The sequence below is a fragment of the Rana temporaria genome, chromosome 2 (genome assembly GCF_905171775.1).
Source record: "Rana temporaria chromosome 2, aRanTem1.1, whole genome shotgun sequence".
In the NCBI taxonomy this organism is placed as follows: Eukaryota; Metazoa; Chordata; class Amphibia; order Anura; family Ranidae; genus Rana; species Rana temporaria.
Window position 1 is genome coordinate 338,255,512 of NC_053490.1, and position 15,653 is coordinate 338,271,164.

At 39.7% G+C, this 15,653-nt stretch overlaps 1 protein-coding gene across 1 annotated transcript in view; it reads left to right on the forward strand.

The window, feature by feature from the left end:
• PLXNA2 (plexin A2) overlaps positions 1-15,653 on the forward strand; it is a 479,392-nt gene that overhangs the window by 70,533 nt on the left and 393,206 nt on the right. Inside the window, exon 2 of the mRNA XM_040337525.1 lies at positions 6,643-7,925. Within this exon, the coding sequence (XP_040193459.1) occupies positions 6,681-7,925 (1,245 nt within the window). The 5' untranslated portion in view covers positions 6,643-6,680. The remainder of the gene's footprint in view (positions 1-6,642; positions 7,926-15,653) is intronic.

The following is a 15,653-nucleotide window of genomic DNA, read 5'->3' on the forward strand; positions in this document are numbered from 1 at the left end:
CCGTGTTCGCGCACGTCGCCGCGTCATCGTCGCATCATCGTCGCCGCCACGTCACCGCGTATTCTGTCCGCGGGGAATTTGGTCTGATGGTCTGTACACACATCAGACCAAATTCACCCAGCAGACATGTTTTCATCGGACATGTCTGGTCGTGTGTACGAGGCCTGAGAGGTTCACTGGGACTTTTTTAACCACTTAAGGACCACCCACTGTATATATACGTCCTCTTTTTAAACATGGATATCTCAGTAACGGCAGCAGCTGCTGCCACAACTGAGATATCCATGTTTTCAGTGGGCAGTCCGGTAAACGATAACGGCGGTCTCCGCGGCGGATTCGCCGCGAGATCGCCGTTATCGGTGGCGGGAGAGGGGGCCCCCCCCCCTCCCGCCGCTTTTCCGCGCCCTCCGCCGCTTACCGGAGCCGTCGGTAGCGGCGGAGGAGATCCGATGCTGCCGCCTGGAGAGTGAGGACTTGAGTGAGGGCAAGATGGCCCCCACCCGTCCTCATAGCTCTGCTGGGCGGAAGTGACGTCAAAACGTCAGTCCCGCCCAGCCTCTTAAAGAGACAATTTTTTTTCTGTCATTTTTTTAAATGACAAATTTTCCTTTTTTTTTTTTTTTTTTGCATTTAAGCCTAAATATGAGATCTGAGGTCTTTTTGACCCCAGATCTCATATTTAAGAGGACCTGTCATGCTTTTTTCTATTACAAGGGATGTTTACATTCCTTGTAATAGGAATAAAAGTGATCATTTTTTTTTTTTTTATATTTTAGTGTAAAAAATAATAAAATCAATAAAATTAAATAAGAAAACAAAAAAAAAAATTTTTTAAAGCGCCCCGTCCTGACGAGCTCGCGCGCAGAAGCGAACGCATACGCAAGTAGCGCCCGCATATGAAAACGGTGTTCAAATCACACAAGTGAGGTATCGCCGCGATCGTTAGAGCGAGAGCAATAATTATAGCCCTAGAGCTACTCTGTAGCTCAAAAAATGCAACTTATAGAATTTTTTAAACGTCGCCTATCTAGATTTTTAAGGGTAAAAGTTTGACGCCATGCCACGAGCGGGCGCAATTTTAAAGCGTGACATGTTGGGTATCATTTTACTCGGCGTAACATTATCTTTCACAATATATAAAAAAATTGGGCCAAATTTATTGTTGTCTTATTTTTTAATTCAAAAAAGTAAATTTTTTCCAAAAAAAGTGCGCTTGTAAGACTGCTGCGCAAATACGGTGTGACAAAAAGTATTGCGATGACCGCCATTTTATTCTCTAGGGTGTTAGAAAAAAAAAAAATATAATGTTTGGGGGTTTTAAGTAATTTTCTAGCAGAAAAAAATGTTTTAGTCTTGCAAACACCAAATCTGAAAAACACCTGTGGTCTTTAAGTGGTTAAGAGCACATTCTAATGATCTATATATGTTAATTTTTTTTTTTTCAGCAATTTTGTTTTGTGTGATAGATTTCCTTAGGCACATGTGAATGTGCACACAGAGATTGTTACTTGCTCTAAAGTTTTGTTCATAAAAAATATTGTTTTTAATAGCACTATAGTTTGTACAGTAGCACTATAGTAACAATACATTGTAGGGTGGTTACCATTTTTTTTCACTATTTTAATACCCCCAGCACTGGTGGTGTACACTGTACTGCAGCAGACCCATAAAATAATTAGAGGGTTAAGGTTTCATTTGCGCCGGTGACTGATTTTTTTCTATATACTGACTGGCATTGCTAATGGGCACTGATTGCTGTCACTGGTGGGCACTGATTGCTGGCACTCGTGGGCAATGGTGGGCACTGATTGGTAACACCACATTGCTATACTGTAATGATCAGTGCCCTGATTACATTCCTAGATGTCCCCCTGCGTGGAGATGCCACTGATTGTCTCTCCTCGCCACACACTCTCAGTGTGAGGCGAGGAGTGCCGATTGGACACAGCCGATCACATGGTTAAAGAGCTGCGGACGCGCCCCGATATAGAGGAGTGTATTTCTCCAATGGTTCAGAGAAGCAGGATTTTTAATTCTATCACTAGTGTAGGACCCACTAATAATGGGGTACTTTGACGCAGTAAGTGAGCTTAAGCACCATATAGCCATATGATGTGACCAAATCGGCATATTTTTGGGAAAATGTTCAGGTGTTTTAAATAGCCTTGCAGGGGTTAAATGTCATTTGTGTATGTGTGCGCTGTAATATTTTGTTCTGTACTTTCCCCACAATCTTCCTCTTTACTTTCTTGCCCCCACTGAGATCGTCTCGGTACCACCCTGCCTTTTCTTTTCCCCCCTAAGAGGATGTCCCCTTTTTATGTCTTCAGCCAGCTTGACCCCGATCACTCATATTGTTACTGTTACAACCATCTTTTTTACCGCATTGGTGATGCCCCTTCTTACCTAGCTGTTTTTTCCGGTACGGGAGAGCTGAGTGTCGTTTCGGGTTGATTATATTGTCTCCTATTGCTGTGTTGACCTTATCATTATTATTATAACACAGGATTTATATAGCACCAACAGTGTGTGTACTCAGTGCTTTTCAACACAAATCGGTGCTTTAGCTTATCAGCGAATATATGTCTCCCACAAAGTGTGACAGGGTTGCTTTAAATAATACTATTGGATACATTTCTCATGAATGCTTTGTTTTGATTGTTATAGTATTGACATCTGTAGTAATAATGCACTTTCTCTGATCATTAGACACAGTGGGTTTGCCTGCAGCTATAAAATTTCCCATGCTGATAGCTGATCAATATTGAAGGAAATCAATTTTTATTGTCATTTCACATACACATTAATCAAACATACAACATTTTAAAAATAAAATATTGATTTCAAGAGGAAAAAAGAGTTAGACATCAAAGTGATATTTAGTTTTTTCATTCAACATTTGTAGAAGAGAATTATAAGATAATGGGTGGAGTTTAACCACTTCACCCCCGAAAGGATTTACCCCCTTAATGCGATACAAGATTGCGTTACTTTAGCTGACAATTGCCCAACGCTGTACCCAAATAAAATTCCTTTTTTGTTTTTTCACAAATAGAGCTTTCTTTTGGTGGTATTTGATCACCTCTGTGTGATTGTGTTTCTTCTTTTTGCACTATAAACAAAAAAAGACTGACATTTTAGATTTTTTTTTTTTTTTTTGCTATAAAAATTTTTTTTTTTTTTTTTTTTTACCAATTTAGGCCAATATGTTTTCTGCTAAAAAAGACCCCCAATAAGTGTATATTGATTGGTTTGCGCAAAAGTCTCTACAAAATAGGGGATAGACTTATGGCGTCCTTTATTATTATTATTTTTTTTTTTACTAGTAATGGCTAGTAATTAGCGGGATTGTGGCGGACAGACAACCAGGGACATTATTACAGTGATCAGTGCTAAAAATATCACACTGACATTGTACTAATGACAATGGCAGGAAAGGGGTTAACACAGTGTTTCTCAACTCTAGTCCTCAAGGCGCCCCAACAGGTCATGTTTTCAGGCTTTCCATTATTTTGCACAGGTGATTTGATTAGTTCCACTGCCTTAGTAATTACCACATCTGAGGAAAAACCTGAAAACATGACCTGTTGGGGTGCCTTGAGGTTGAAGTTGAGAAACCCTGGGTTAACATCAGGGGCGATCAAGGGGTTAACTGTGTTCCCTGGATGTGTTTACTAACTGTATGGGGGATGAGATGCCTGGGATAACACAGAGATCCGTCTTCCTGCATAGCAGAAAGACAAGATCTCAGTGTAATCCCCGGTCAGACCGGAGATTTTACTTTGGCAGCTCCCCGTTCTGTCTCTGCAGGGGAACAATCGCTGGTGAGTTCTAGGGAACCTCTGTTATTTTCCAGAGAATGTAACATTATTGGATAATACATCCTGTACATACATACACACACACACACACATATCCAACTAGGTATATGTGAAATAATACAATAATTAAAAACACTATTTACTAAAGCTGGAGAGTGCAAAATTTGGTACAACTTTGCATATAAACCAATCAACTTCCAGGGTTTATTGCCAAAGCTTAATTGAACAAGCTGAAATTAGATGTTGATGTACAGCTGTATGAGATTCTGCACCAGCTTTAGTAAATCTCCCCCTATGAGTCCTAGACTCTTCCTTTCATGCCATTTTAGCAAGGACACAGACACTCCACACATCCAGATTATATTTCCATTATAGATGTAGCTACAGTATGTGTCTTCAATGCATGTGAATGCATATACTGTATATACTGGATCTCAAGTAGCCTTTCCTTTGATAATACATGGATTAGAACGTTTTTATAATGATTCAATTGCCTACAGTCAGACTGAAAACACAGGCCCAAATGGTCAGGGCCTTTATCTGAACAAAGCCTACACCTAGCTTTGTTATATATGAGTTTTCCTTACCACTATGTACTGTCTGTGTATATGTGTGTGTGTGTGTGTGTGTGTGTGTGTATATGTGTGTGTGTGTGTATGTATATATATACATACACAGTCTAATTATATTTTTTCAGAAATACTTCCAATCATACAATTCCCCCATAACTTTATTATTATTATTGGTATAAAAGAATGGAACATCTCTGAGGCTGTTATATCATGCAGATAGTATTTTATCAGCACTGCGTGAAATCTGCATAAGGCTTTGCTGACAGCAGGGGACAATTAATCAAAGCCTCCTTCAAATATTTTGGTAGATGTACTGTCTCCTAGATCCCCGGAAGTGCTTTTATCTTGTTAATTGTTAGGCATTTCTTTATCACAGTATAACAATTGTGGTTACAAACAGTTTAATAACTCATAACTCCAATACTTTGCCGTACACAATTATAATAATTCAAAAGATTGGTTGCACAGAAAGTATTGAAAAGAGTGTACACGTGCCCCGAAAGCCTTGGAAAATGAAGTTATTTAATTCCCTTTGGGATCATAATGGTTCTGATATCCCTGTTGGGTCTTTTACTGTAAAGGAATGAGTTCGCTAGTCACTAAGCACAGTTTCATGTTTGTATCACATTGCACTTTGTAATTATGTGGCTCTAAGGGCCCTTTCACACTTACGGATCCCGTGAGGATCCGTTCCTTTAATATCCACTTGCTCAGTGGGGATCACTCCGTTGTTCCCCGCTGAGCCGGCAGATGACAGGGACCACCCTGTCAGATCTCCGCTCTCCTCTATGGGGGGATCAGATGAATACAGACCGTCTGTCCGTATTCATCTGATCTGATCCGCAGACAGATGGAAAAATAGGATTTTCCTCCGTCTGCAGAAACGGACCATAGCAGGGACCGATGAGATCGCTGACACCCGCTATCCCATAGGGATACATGTATGTCCGTATTTCATCCAAAAACAGATGGATGAAATACTGACATACTGTCTGCATGTGTGAAAGGGCACTAAAAATGTTTTCCACGTCTAAACATGCAATCTAACCTTTTAACCTCTCTGTTGTTGTTGTGTGTGTTTTTTTTTTCCCTTTGCCCTAATTACTATGTGCACAATTATTGGCCAGCTTGTTTGTAAATATTTGAGGATATTGATTTTTCTTTTTTTCTTTTTACCTTCATTATCCCCCTGTCTAATATCTCAAGGTCACTTATTGTGTTGGTGTGCATTTTTATTACCCATCAGAGCGTGATAATGTACACCTTTTGTTCAATCATTGGCATAGCTGTGCAGTAGACACTTCAAACCCCACTCATTTACCAGAGTCAATATGATCATTAGCCTTATTTGAAAATAAGATTTTGGTTGAAAAGGCAAGTAAAACCCCATGGCTAAATTTACCTAACAGAAAAACTGATCAATTTATGACATTGGCAAATATATTCCTTATGATCATTTAGCAAGTGTTGGGTGTAGCCTAATGTTGTGTTTTGTTCTTTCCTGAGGGTCCTGACATGACAATACATCTAGAAACACTTGTTTGCTGTGAAATTCCTGCTTGGAAATGCAGGATGACCACTTTGTGTCTTGTTGCTTTCACTTTTGCCATGATGGTGTGAGATTTGAAGGTTAAACCACAATCTAACCTTCATGTTATGGTTGTTCCTTGACCAGATCCATTCCCTCTAGACAGCTGTGTCAGTGGGTCATTTACCTAGAAGATGGTGCATGTTCCATGCCTCCAGCTCTGGTTGTTGACAAATAGGAAATCAATCTGTCCAGGGTAGGTAGCCTTCGGGTCTATGGACAGGAGCTCCTTCTTGGCAATACTGCTAGCACTCAATTGTCTGACATTTATTGTATTGCTTACCAGTAAAACTTTTTTTTGTGGTGGAAAGGGAAAACAATTACAGCTTTTTGTAATATTTTTCAAATTGTGAGAAAATGTATGCATGGCTAGCATTTTAGGGGTGCTAAATAAGGTTTTCAAAATATTCAGCTACAGTTTGTAGGCTGGCAAACATTATGTTTTATTACATTTCTCATAGTAAAATTGCCTTGTGGATCTCAATGCTATTTTCTGTTTTATCAGACAAATTAACATTTTACATGGAGGTTGTTTAGCATCTCACAGAAATGATCTAATATATGTTTCTCTATATTTTAAAGAATTCTCAATGCATTTCTGATTTTCTTTAGAGTACAAATTAATAGTCACTATTTTTCCCCCTTCTTCTTTTTCTTTTAGAGCCATGTGAGGAAAATTTAAATTCTTAGACACAGTGAATGCCAAAGGGAGCTCGGGTTGTATTTCTCTTTCCCTATTCCGTTGTAATGGAACAACAGAGACTAAAGTGTTGGACGGTAAATCCTGTCAGTCTCCAGCATCGAACAGCCTCTGCAATCCTTCTGGTTTTGGCCCTGTTGTCTCTGGAATTTCATGATGCTTCTCTCATCAACACATTCCATGCTGAGCAACGAGACTGGACTTTTAGTCATCTGACTGTGCATCGGAGTACAGGGGCAGTATACTTGGGTGCAGTAAATCGGATATATAAGCTATCAGGAAATTTGACCCTCTTGGTATCTCATACTACAGGTCCTGGAGAGGACAACAAGTCATGCTATCCTCCTCAGAATGTCCAGCCATGTAGTGAACCTCGTACACTAACCAACAATGTGAACAAACTGCTGATTATTGATTATTCAGAGAACCGACTGTTGGCTTGTGGAAGTTTGTACCAAGGTGTATGTAAACTTCTCCGTCTTGATGATCTTTTCATTTTAGTAGAACCATCCCATAAGAAGGAGCACTACCTCTCTAGTGTCAATGAGACCGGAACAATGTATGGTGTAATTGTTCAAACTGAAGGACCGGATGGGAAACTGTTTATTGGAACCGCAGTGGATGGCAAACAAGATTATTTTCCAACTCTTTCAAGTCGCAAGTTGCCCAGGGACCCAGAATCTTCTCATATGTTGGATTATGAACTGTACAGTGACTTTGTGTCATCCCTCATAAAGATTCCTTCAGATACTCTGGCTTTGGTCTCCCACTTTGATATATTTTATATTTATGGTTTTGAGAGTGGCAACTATGTCTATTTTCTCACTGTGCAACCAGAAACTCCAGAAGGTATTTCCAGCAATTCTGCTAATGATTTATTCTACACCTCGCGTATCGTAAGGTTATGTAAAAATGACCCAAAATTTCACTCCTATGTTTCTTTGCCAATTGGATGCACCAAGAATGGGGCCGAATATAGGCTTCTGCAAGCGGCCTATCTAACCAAACCAGGTGCCACGCTTGCTAGGTCCTTAAAAGTCTCAGTTCAGGATGATGTGCTATTTGCTATTTTCTCTAAAGGTCAAAAGCAGTATCACAATCCACCAGATGACTCCACGCTCTGCGTTTTCCCCATCAAGACTATTAATGGACTTATAAAAGAGAGACTACAGTCTTGTTATCAAGGTGAAGGAAATCTGGAGTTAAATTGGCTTCTAGGAAAAGATGTGCAGTGCACAAAAGCTGTAAGTATTTTTTTCTTTTTTACAAAAATGTTATGTAGTTGTGCCCTATTTAATTTTTCAACTGCCAGGTAAGCTAAGTTTTTCCCGGCTGGCCATACAAGGGGAAGAGACTACTATGCTTAGGGAACAACTAATTTATAAGACTTTTCTATGAGCTTTGTTTCCCAAAGTATGTATTTCTGTGATGTAGTATATGTTGAGTGATCTCCCTATTAAATGTGAGTATGTAGTCAGAAACTAAAAGTTATCTCTGTAAACTGCAGTGTCAGATGGGACATATATAATGTCTGGCAAAACAGTCTTAAAGCAGTATTAAACTCAAAAACAAATCTGTTTTCTATTGAAGTTTACCAGTTAATAAATGTGGTTACTGCATTAGTTAAAAAATAAATAATAAATCCTGTATTTTTACATGTTGATCCTGCCAATAAGTCTGTTGTTTTTTTATCTTCCTATAACAGACCAAGCTGGTAGTTAAAGATTTGAAAAAATCCATCAACTACCGACCAGGAGGACTTACAGTGGTTAGCTTTCATTTATGTAAAACAGACATGTCCAAAGTCTGGCCTGCGGGCCAATTGCGGCCCGCATTTTGGTTTATTGCGGCCCCACTGATAATTTGGATATATATATCTTTTGTGGCCCCCCAATGAATTCCTGAGAGCTTTGCGGTGCTCGGGGATTTGTTGGGGGGCCACAAAAGATATATACCGTATTTATCGTTCTGGCAGCCTTGGAGGGGACAGGGACGAGTGCCGTATATTACATATAGGAGAATCTCCTGTTTACTCAGCGGCCTCTGTAATAGGAAGTTCCATCTCCTGGGCTGGCATTGGACAGCTGTTCTGTCTATCATAGGAGTCAGGACTTTGTATTAAAGAGGCCGCCGCATAAACAGGAGATTCTCCTGTTTGTAATCTATTGGTGCTCATCTCTTCCCTGTCCCCTCCAAGGCTGCAGGCGGGCATCGATCAGGCTGCACTGATGGCGATGGTAAGGCTGTATTCATGGCAATGGTGAGACTGCAGATGGGCACTTATTAGGTTGCATTGATGGGCATTGACCCTTATTTTGCTTCACAGTTCTTTAATTAATATTTACGTTTTTCCTGAAACGTCCTCTTAAAGTGAAGGTGCGTGTTATATACCGTTAAATACGGTATATCCAAAATACACGCTTGAGCTCATCCTTAGACTCTTCACCACACACAACAACAAAGGCAAGATAATTACTGTTGGGCAGTGTATTATTTAATTTGCATTTAATTTTAATGGTTCAAAGAATGTCAGGCAAAATGATCGGCCCTCACGCATGTTCACTTCATCAAATCTGGCCCTCTTTGAAAAAAGTTTGGACACCCCTGATAAAACCTTTATCCTAAAGTGTTAGCTTGTTCAGCTTTAAATTGTTAGTAAAGTCTATCTAGATCTGCTAGTGCATCTAACGCCACCCTCTCTGCAGTTTGACAGTGCTGCTGTCCAAAGGTGTCTCTGTTGCTCCTCCATCCAGTGTGGGGACAGCCTACAATAAAAATGCATTGTAGCTGTATCACCAGATGAAAATAAAGAGAAAAAGGTAAAAAAAAAAAAACAAGTAAAACTAAGGCAGCTATAACATTTATAGATTGGTAAGCTACAATTTATTGCACGTATGTATTCAGTGTTAATACTGTTTTAAATGTGAAAAAATGTAGCGCCTAAAACAATGAGAAAAGAGGGGACCCTAAAAAAAACTCTATACGTTTCATCACTGTGTATTAAAGGGTGCAAGACTTTTCTTATAAGTCAATCGCCCTTTGGTCACATAGAAACCCCCCCTTTTTAGGGTCCCCTCTTTTCTCATTGTTTTAGGCTCTACATTTTTTCACATTTTTATCACCTTACATCCATATGGTATGTTGGCAGCCTGATTCACAACACCATTTGGTTTGCGCATTATTGTATATACACAGGGGCGGACTGACCATTGAGTCACTCGGGCACTGCCCGAGGGCCCCATGCCACTAGGGGGCCCCATCAGGGTTGCCAGGCTCAGTAAAACCAGGGACAGTATGTAAAAATCTGTGTTTTTTTTAGATCTGTCCCTGATATGTCCGAAAATGACATGCTTTTAATGTGAATATCCCAAGATTTTAGCTGCCCGCCTCTGCACTACCTCCTGGCGTGGTGGTCATCTGTAAGCCAGAGGGGCCCCATAATCTTCTATTGCCCAGGGGCCCCATGAGTTGTCAGTCCGCCCCTGTATATACACTTACTTTGAATACTGTTTTAAATGTTTGGTATGGTTAAATCATTTTGTGCTATACGTAATAAGAATGCTAACTAATTATTACCACAGCCTCATGGAACTATTTGGATTTTATTAAATACATCTAAAGTGTGTTTAAACCACTTTTTTTTTTTTAGATATGATAGCAAGGGGTTAGAACCTCTGTCAAGTTTTTTTTTTTTTATACTCTTTGCCATGGTGACAATTGCCACTGGGGACTGAAAGTTTTAGGCAATCCAAACTTTACAGTTGTTACTAAAATTGGAAACTCTTTCATTGGAGACAGCTATTCCAGTAACATCTGTCTTAACAGAGAATTTTTTATCACTTTTACATTCCGTTCCTATTTTGTCTCAAGAACTGGAAACAAAGAGAACCCCCCCCTTTTTTGGGACACACACACACCCAAAAAAGCTCACAGGGGGTTTAACAATGACCTACTTGAAAATAAGAAAGTATTTTGTTTTTTCATTATACATTAATAATTAAGTTGAATGTGCATATATGTGTGATTCTCGCACATATATGGAGGTTGTACCAGGAACTGCTGGACTGAAGAATATAGCAGGGGCAGCTGGAATATGATCTTTGGGCATTGGTCTCTGCATTGTGGCACTTTTTGGATCTCTATGTACTGTGTTAGTTAGCTTTCCAGGTTCAGAGCTGTGGCCATAGGGCCTGAAGTAAATTATCATTTTAAAACTTTAAACCCCACTTAATTGAGTGCTTTTATGAAATGTGAACTTCTAACACTAGTCATTGTGGTGCTTTCCAGACCCTGCTGTACTGTGTTGGTTAGCTGCAAAGTGCTCTCCAGCCTTAGAGCCATGGCAGAACCTATGGTGTGACCCAGTCTCTGAAGACTCAAACACAAAGTTAGATCGCACTAGGAGCTTTATCACAGTTTGTACCATTAAGCATTGTTTTAATTTTTTATACCATGGTAACAGTTGAGGCTGAGGGTACTGAAAGTCAAAGTTAACCAATATGTAGAGTGTTGCACACATTGCACATGCTTTCTCTCACCATTCAGCCATGAGGAAGCAAGTTCCTGATTCTAAGACAACTTTTGGGTTGCCTGAGTTCCAGGTTCTGAGCTACTGCCTACCTACAGTGACTTGGTCACCTCTGGCAGCCTGTGATGCCGCGTACACACCATCACTTTATGTGATGGAAAAAAACGACATTTTTAAAAACGTCAATTTAAATGACCGTGTGGGGGGGAAAACGTTGTTTTATGTCTTGTGAAAAACGACAAAAAAAAATTGAAGCATGCTTCAATTTTATGTGTCGTTTTTCAAAACGTCATTTTTTGTTTCACAGAAATTGACCGTGTGTAGCAAAAAACAACGTTTAAAACGACGTTTTTAAACCCGCGCATGCCCAGAAGCTAGTTATGAAGCGAGCTTCAATGGAAAAGTGTGGTGAACGTAACCTCGCTTTGCTAGAGCATTGTGAAAAAACAATGGTGTGTAGGCAACGTCGTTTTTGAAAATTGAAGTTTCAAAAACGTCATTTTTTACTTCACAGAAAATGTCGTTTTTTTTCATCACATAAATAGATGGTGTGTACGCGGCATGACTCTCATTGGCATCAGCTTCTTGGGCTTATGAGTACCTGGGGCATTGTCTCACTTTGGGATTTTCAAAGACACACTGAGGACAGACCCACTGCAACAGGTGACCTCAGCCCATACGCCATTGTAGATGGGGCAACTTTAAGGTATCTCCAAAAGGGACCAATCCATGTACCAAAGATTCGGTGTCCTTCTATTACTAAAGAGTCGTCCTTATTGGAGTCCTACAGTGCCTTGAAAAAGTATTCGTATGCCTTTAAATTTTCCACATTTTGTCATGTTGCAGCCAAAAAGGTAAATGTAAAGGTAAATGTATTTTATTGAGATTTTATGTTATAGACCAACACATAGTGGCACAAAATTGTGAAGTGGAAAAATGTTTTTTCAATTTATTTTTTTTACAGATAAAAATCTGAAAAGTGTGCCGTGCCCCCTTTACTCTGATACCACTAACTAGAATATAGTGGAACCATTTGCTTTCAGAAGTCACCTAATTAGTAAATAGAGTCCACCTGTGTGTAATTTAATCTCAGTATAAATACAGCTATCCTGTAAAGCCCTCAGAGGTTTGTTAGAGAATTTAAGTGAACAAACTGCATTATGAAGGCCAAAGAACACACCAGACAAGTCAGTGATAAAGTTGTGGAGAAGTTTAAAGCAGGGTTAGGTTATATAAAAATATCCCAAGCTTTGAACATCTCAGGAAGCACTGTTGAATCCATCATCTCAAAATGGAAAGAGTATGGCACAACTACAAACCTACGAAGATATGGTCATCCACCTAAACTGACAGGCCGGGCAATGAGAGCATTATTCAGAGAAGCAACCAAGAGGTCCATGATAACTCTGGAGGAGCTGCAGACATGGTAGAATCTGTCCACATGACAACTATTTAAGTCATGCACTCCACAAATCTAGCTTTTATGGAAGAGTGGCAAGAAGAAAGCCATTGTTGGGGAAAAAAAGCCATAAGAAGTCTCCAGCAAACATGTGAAAGAAGGTGCTCTGGTCAGATGAGACCAAAATGTAACTTTTTGGTCTAAAAGCAAAACGCTATGTGTGGCAGAAAGCCAACACTGCACATCACCCTAAGCACATCATCCTCACCGTTTAACATGGTGGTGGCAACATCATGTTGTGGGGATGCTTTTCTTCAGCAGGAACAGGGAAGTTGGTCAGAGTTGATGAAAAGATGTATCGAGCCAAATACAGGGCAGTCTTAGAAGAAAACTCGTTGAAGTCTGCAAAAGACTTTGAGAACGGGGCGAAGGTTCACCTTCCAGAAGGACAACAACCCTAAACATACATCCAGAGCTACGATGGAATGGGTTTGATCAAAGCATATTCATGTGTTAGAATAGCCCAGTCGGACCCCAATCCAATTGAGAATTTGTGACAAGACTTGAAATTTGGTGCTCACAGACGCTCTCCATTCAAACTGACAGAGCTTGAGCTATTTTGCAAAGGAGAATGGGCAAAAATGTCACTCTCTAGATGTGCAAAGCTGGTAGAGACATCCCTAAAAAGACATTGCAGCTGTAATTGCACCCACATTTTTTAGATATGTATTTGTAAAAAAAAATGAAAACCATTTATCATTTTCCTTTCACTTCACAATTATGTGCAACTTTGTGTTGGTCTATCACAAAAAAAAACAATAAATTAAATTTTGTGAATGTGGTTGTAACATGAAAAAAAATTGAAAATTTCAAGGGGTATGAATACTTTTTCAAGGCACTGTATACAGCTCAGCAGCATGAGTATGAGATATCCCATATGCCCACAAGACCTTTAATATCCCCTTTTTAATGGGTGTGCGCACAAGTAATGCAATGATCTGCTTGCAGGAGTTATAAATGCACTCCGGCACCTTCCACAAGAGAATCTAATTCTAAACCCTACTGGACCTCCACCTCTTGGAGTGTGCCTGAGACTTCAATTACCATTTTTTTCCCCCCATAAATTCTCTTTAAATAAGTCTTATACAATTTTACAAAACAAGTCAGTACAGCAGCAATTGTAAACAACTTGAAAGTAAAACGTAGTGCTCCACATTACCAGACCATCAATCAGATTTACAGGCTGAGGCAAGAAAACAATGGTCAATGTCCACAGCAGTAATGGCCATATACAAACATAAGCTCAGGTTTATTTCACACATGATACAGAGAATATCGATAAATGTCATAAAGCCTCACACAACAGCAAAACATGTATCATGTTAGCTGACAATAAATCTGTGTTAGGGCAACTGTACCCAACAAAGAGGATAGCTCTCTGACCATAAAACCAAAAAGTGATTATTTAATAGGTTAACCTGCCTGGCGGTCTTCCCGAGTCTGACTCGGGGTTAGATTTTCCTGCTGCGAGCGGAAACCCCGAGTCAGACTCGGGCTTGCCTCGCTAGATCCACAGGCACAAGTTACTTACCTTGTCCCTGGATCCAGCGATGCCACCGCGCTGTGTGAGCGAGTGGGACCTCGCTCGATTCACACAGTGCCTCCGTGTGACGCCGATCTCCGTTCCCTGCGACGTTACGACGCACGGGGACGGAGAACGGCGCCAAATTCAAAAAAGTAAACAAACACATTACATACAGTATACTGTAATCTTATAGATTACAGTACTGTATGTAAAAAAAACACACCCCCCTTGTCCCTAGTGGTCTGTCCTGTGTCATGCATGTCATTTTATATAATAAAAACGTTTCTTTCTCCCTGCAAACTGTAGATTGTCCATAGCAACCAAAAGTGTCCCTTTATGTCAAAAATAGTTTTATATCAGCTAAAAAACAGCGATAATAAATTATAATCACTTGCAGAATTGTGCGATAGCGATTTGTGGGGAAATTCGTCATAAAAAAAAAATAAATAATGACAGCAACAATTCTGCAACTGAGCAAATTTCAGTGATTTTGATTTGATTACATTATTGAATAATTTTTATTATAATTATATTATTATTTGTTATAATTATTTATAATTATTTATTATATTATAATTTATAATTTTGTTTTTAAAAAAATGTCATACCTGGGATGCCTATTAGAATCTTGTTTGGTCAGATTTAAGTGAGTTATTTCTAAAAATTACAGACCTACAATATAAAACGCCAAATTTCCTTGCAAATAATGGTACCGCTTTCAGCATGTTTTTTCTGACAGAATCATACCGCCAGGGAGGTTAAGCTGTTGTATTATGACTCTCTAGCCATACAGACAAGACTGTTTAAATTTAGATGGACATCCTCTACTGTTATAGGTAGCTTTGTATAAAGGGAGGACAGAGTTCACCAAGGACTTCCAGTTAGTCAAGGTTGGTGAAGCAGGAGATTTCCAGTGTAAAACAATCAGTTTTCAGCTATCAAACACAAGCCAATAGGATGGGATCTGGGCAGGCCGCTACGTGTATGTGGCCCTGCCCCCTTTCTTAAGCAGCCCAATCATTGGCTGGTTTTTGATAGCTGCTGGGTCCCTCCAACCCTCGACATCACCGCTGAATTTTAAAGAGCTCATCTCTCTCTGCATTCAGTTACATATGTCCATTTCACACAGTTACACTATATCTGCTCAGTGTCAAACCTGCCAGCACCAACCAGTGCCAACTGCCAGTGTCAATTGGTGCCACCTACTAAAAAAAGAAATATTGGCCTAAAATATTGGCTGTAAAAATCGGCATCATATATCGACCATCGGCCGCCCTAATTTCCAAATATCGGCATTGGCCAAAGAAAAACCCGTATCGGACAGCCTCTATGTTTTTGATTCCATACTTGACACTGTTATTTCTGAGGCCTCTTGTGTTGAGCTTCAATGCAGGAGCTCTTGGTATGTCATGAAAACCCCTTAACTCATTTAGTACTTCTGTACCTCACAGATGATCTTT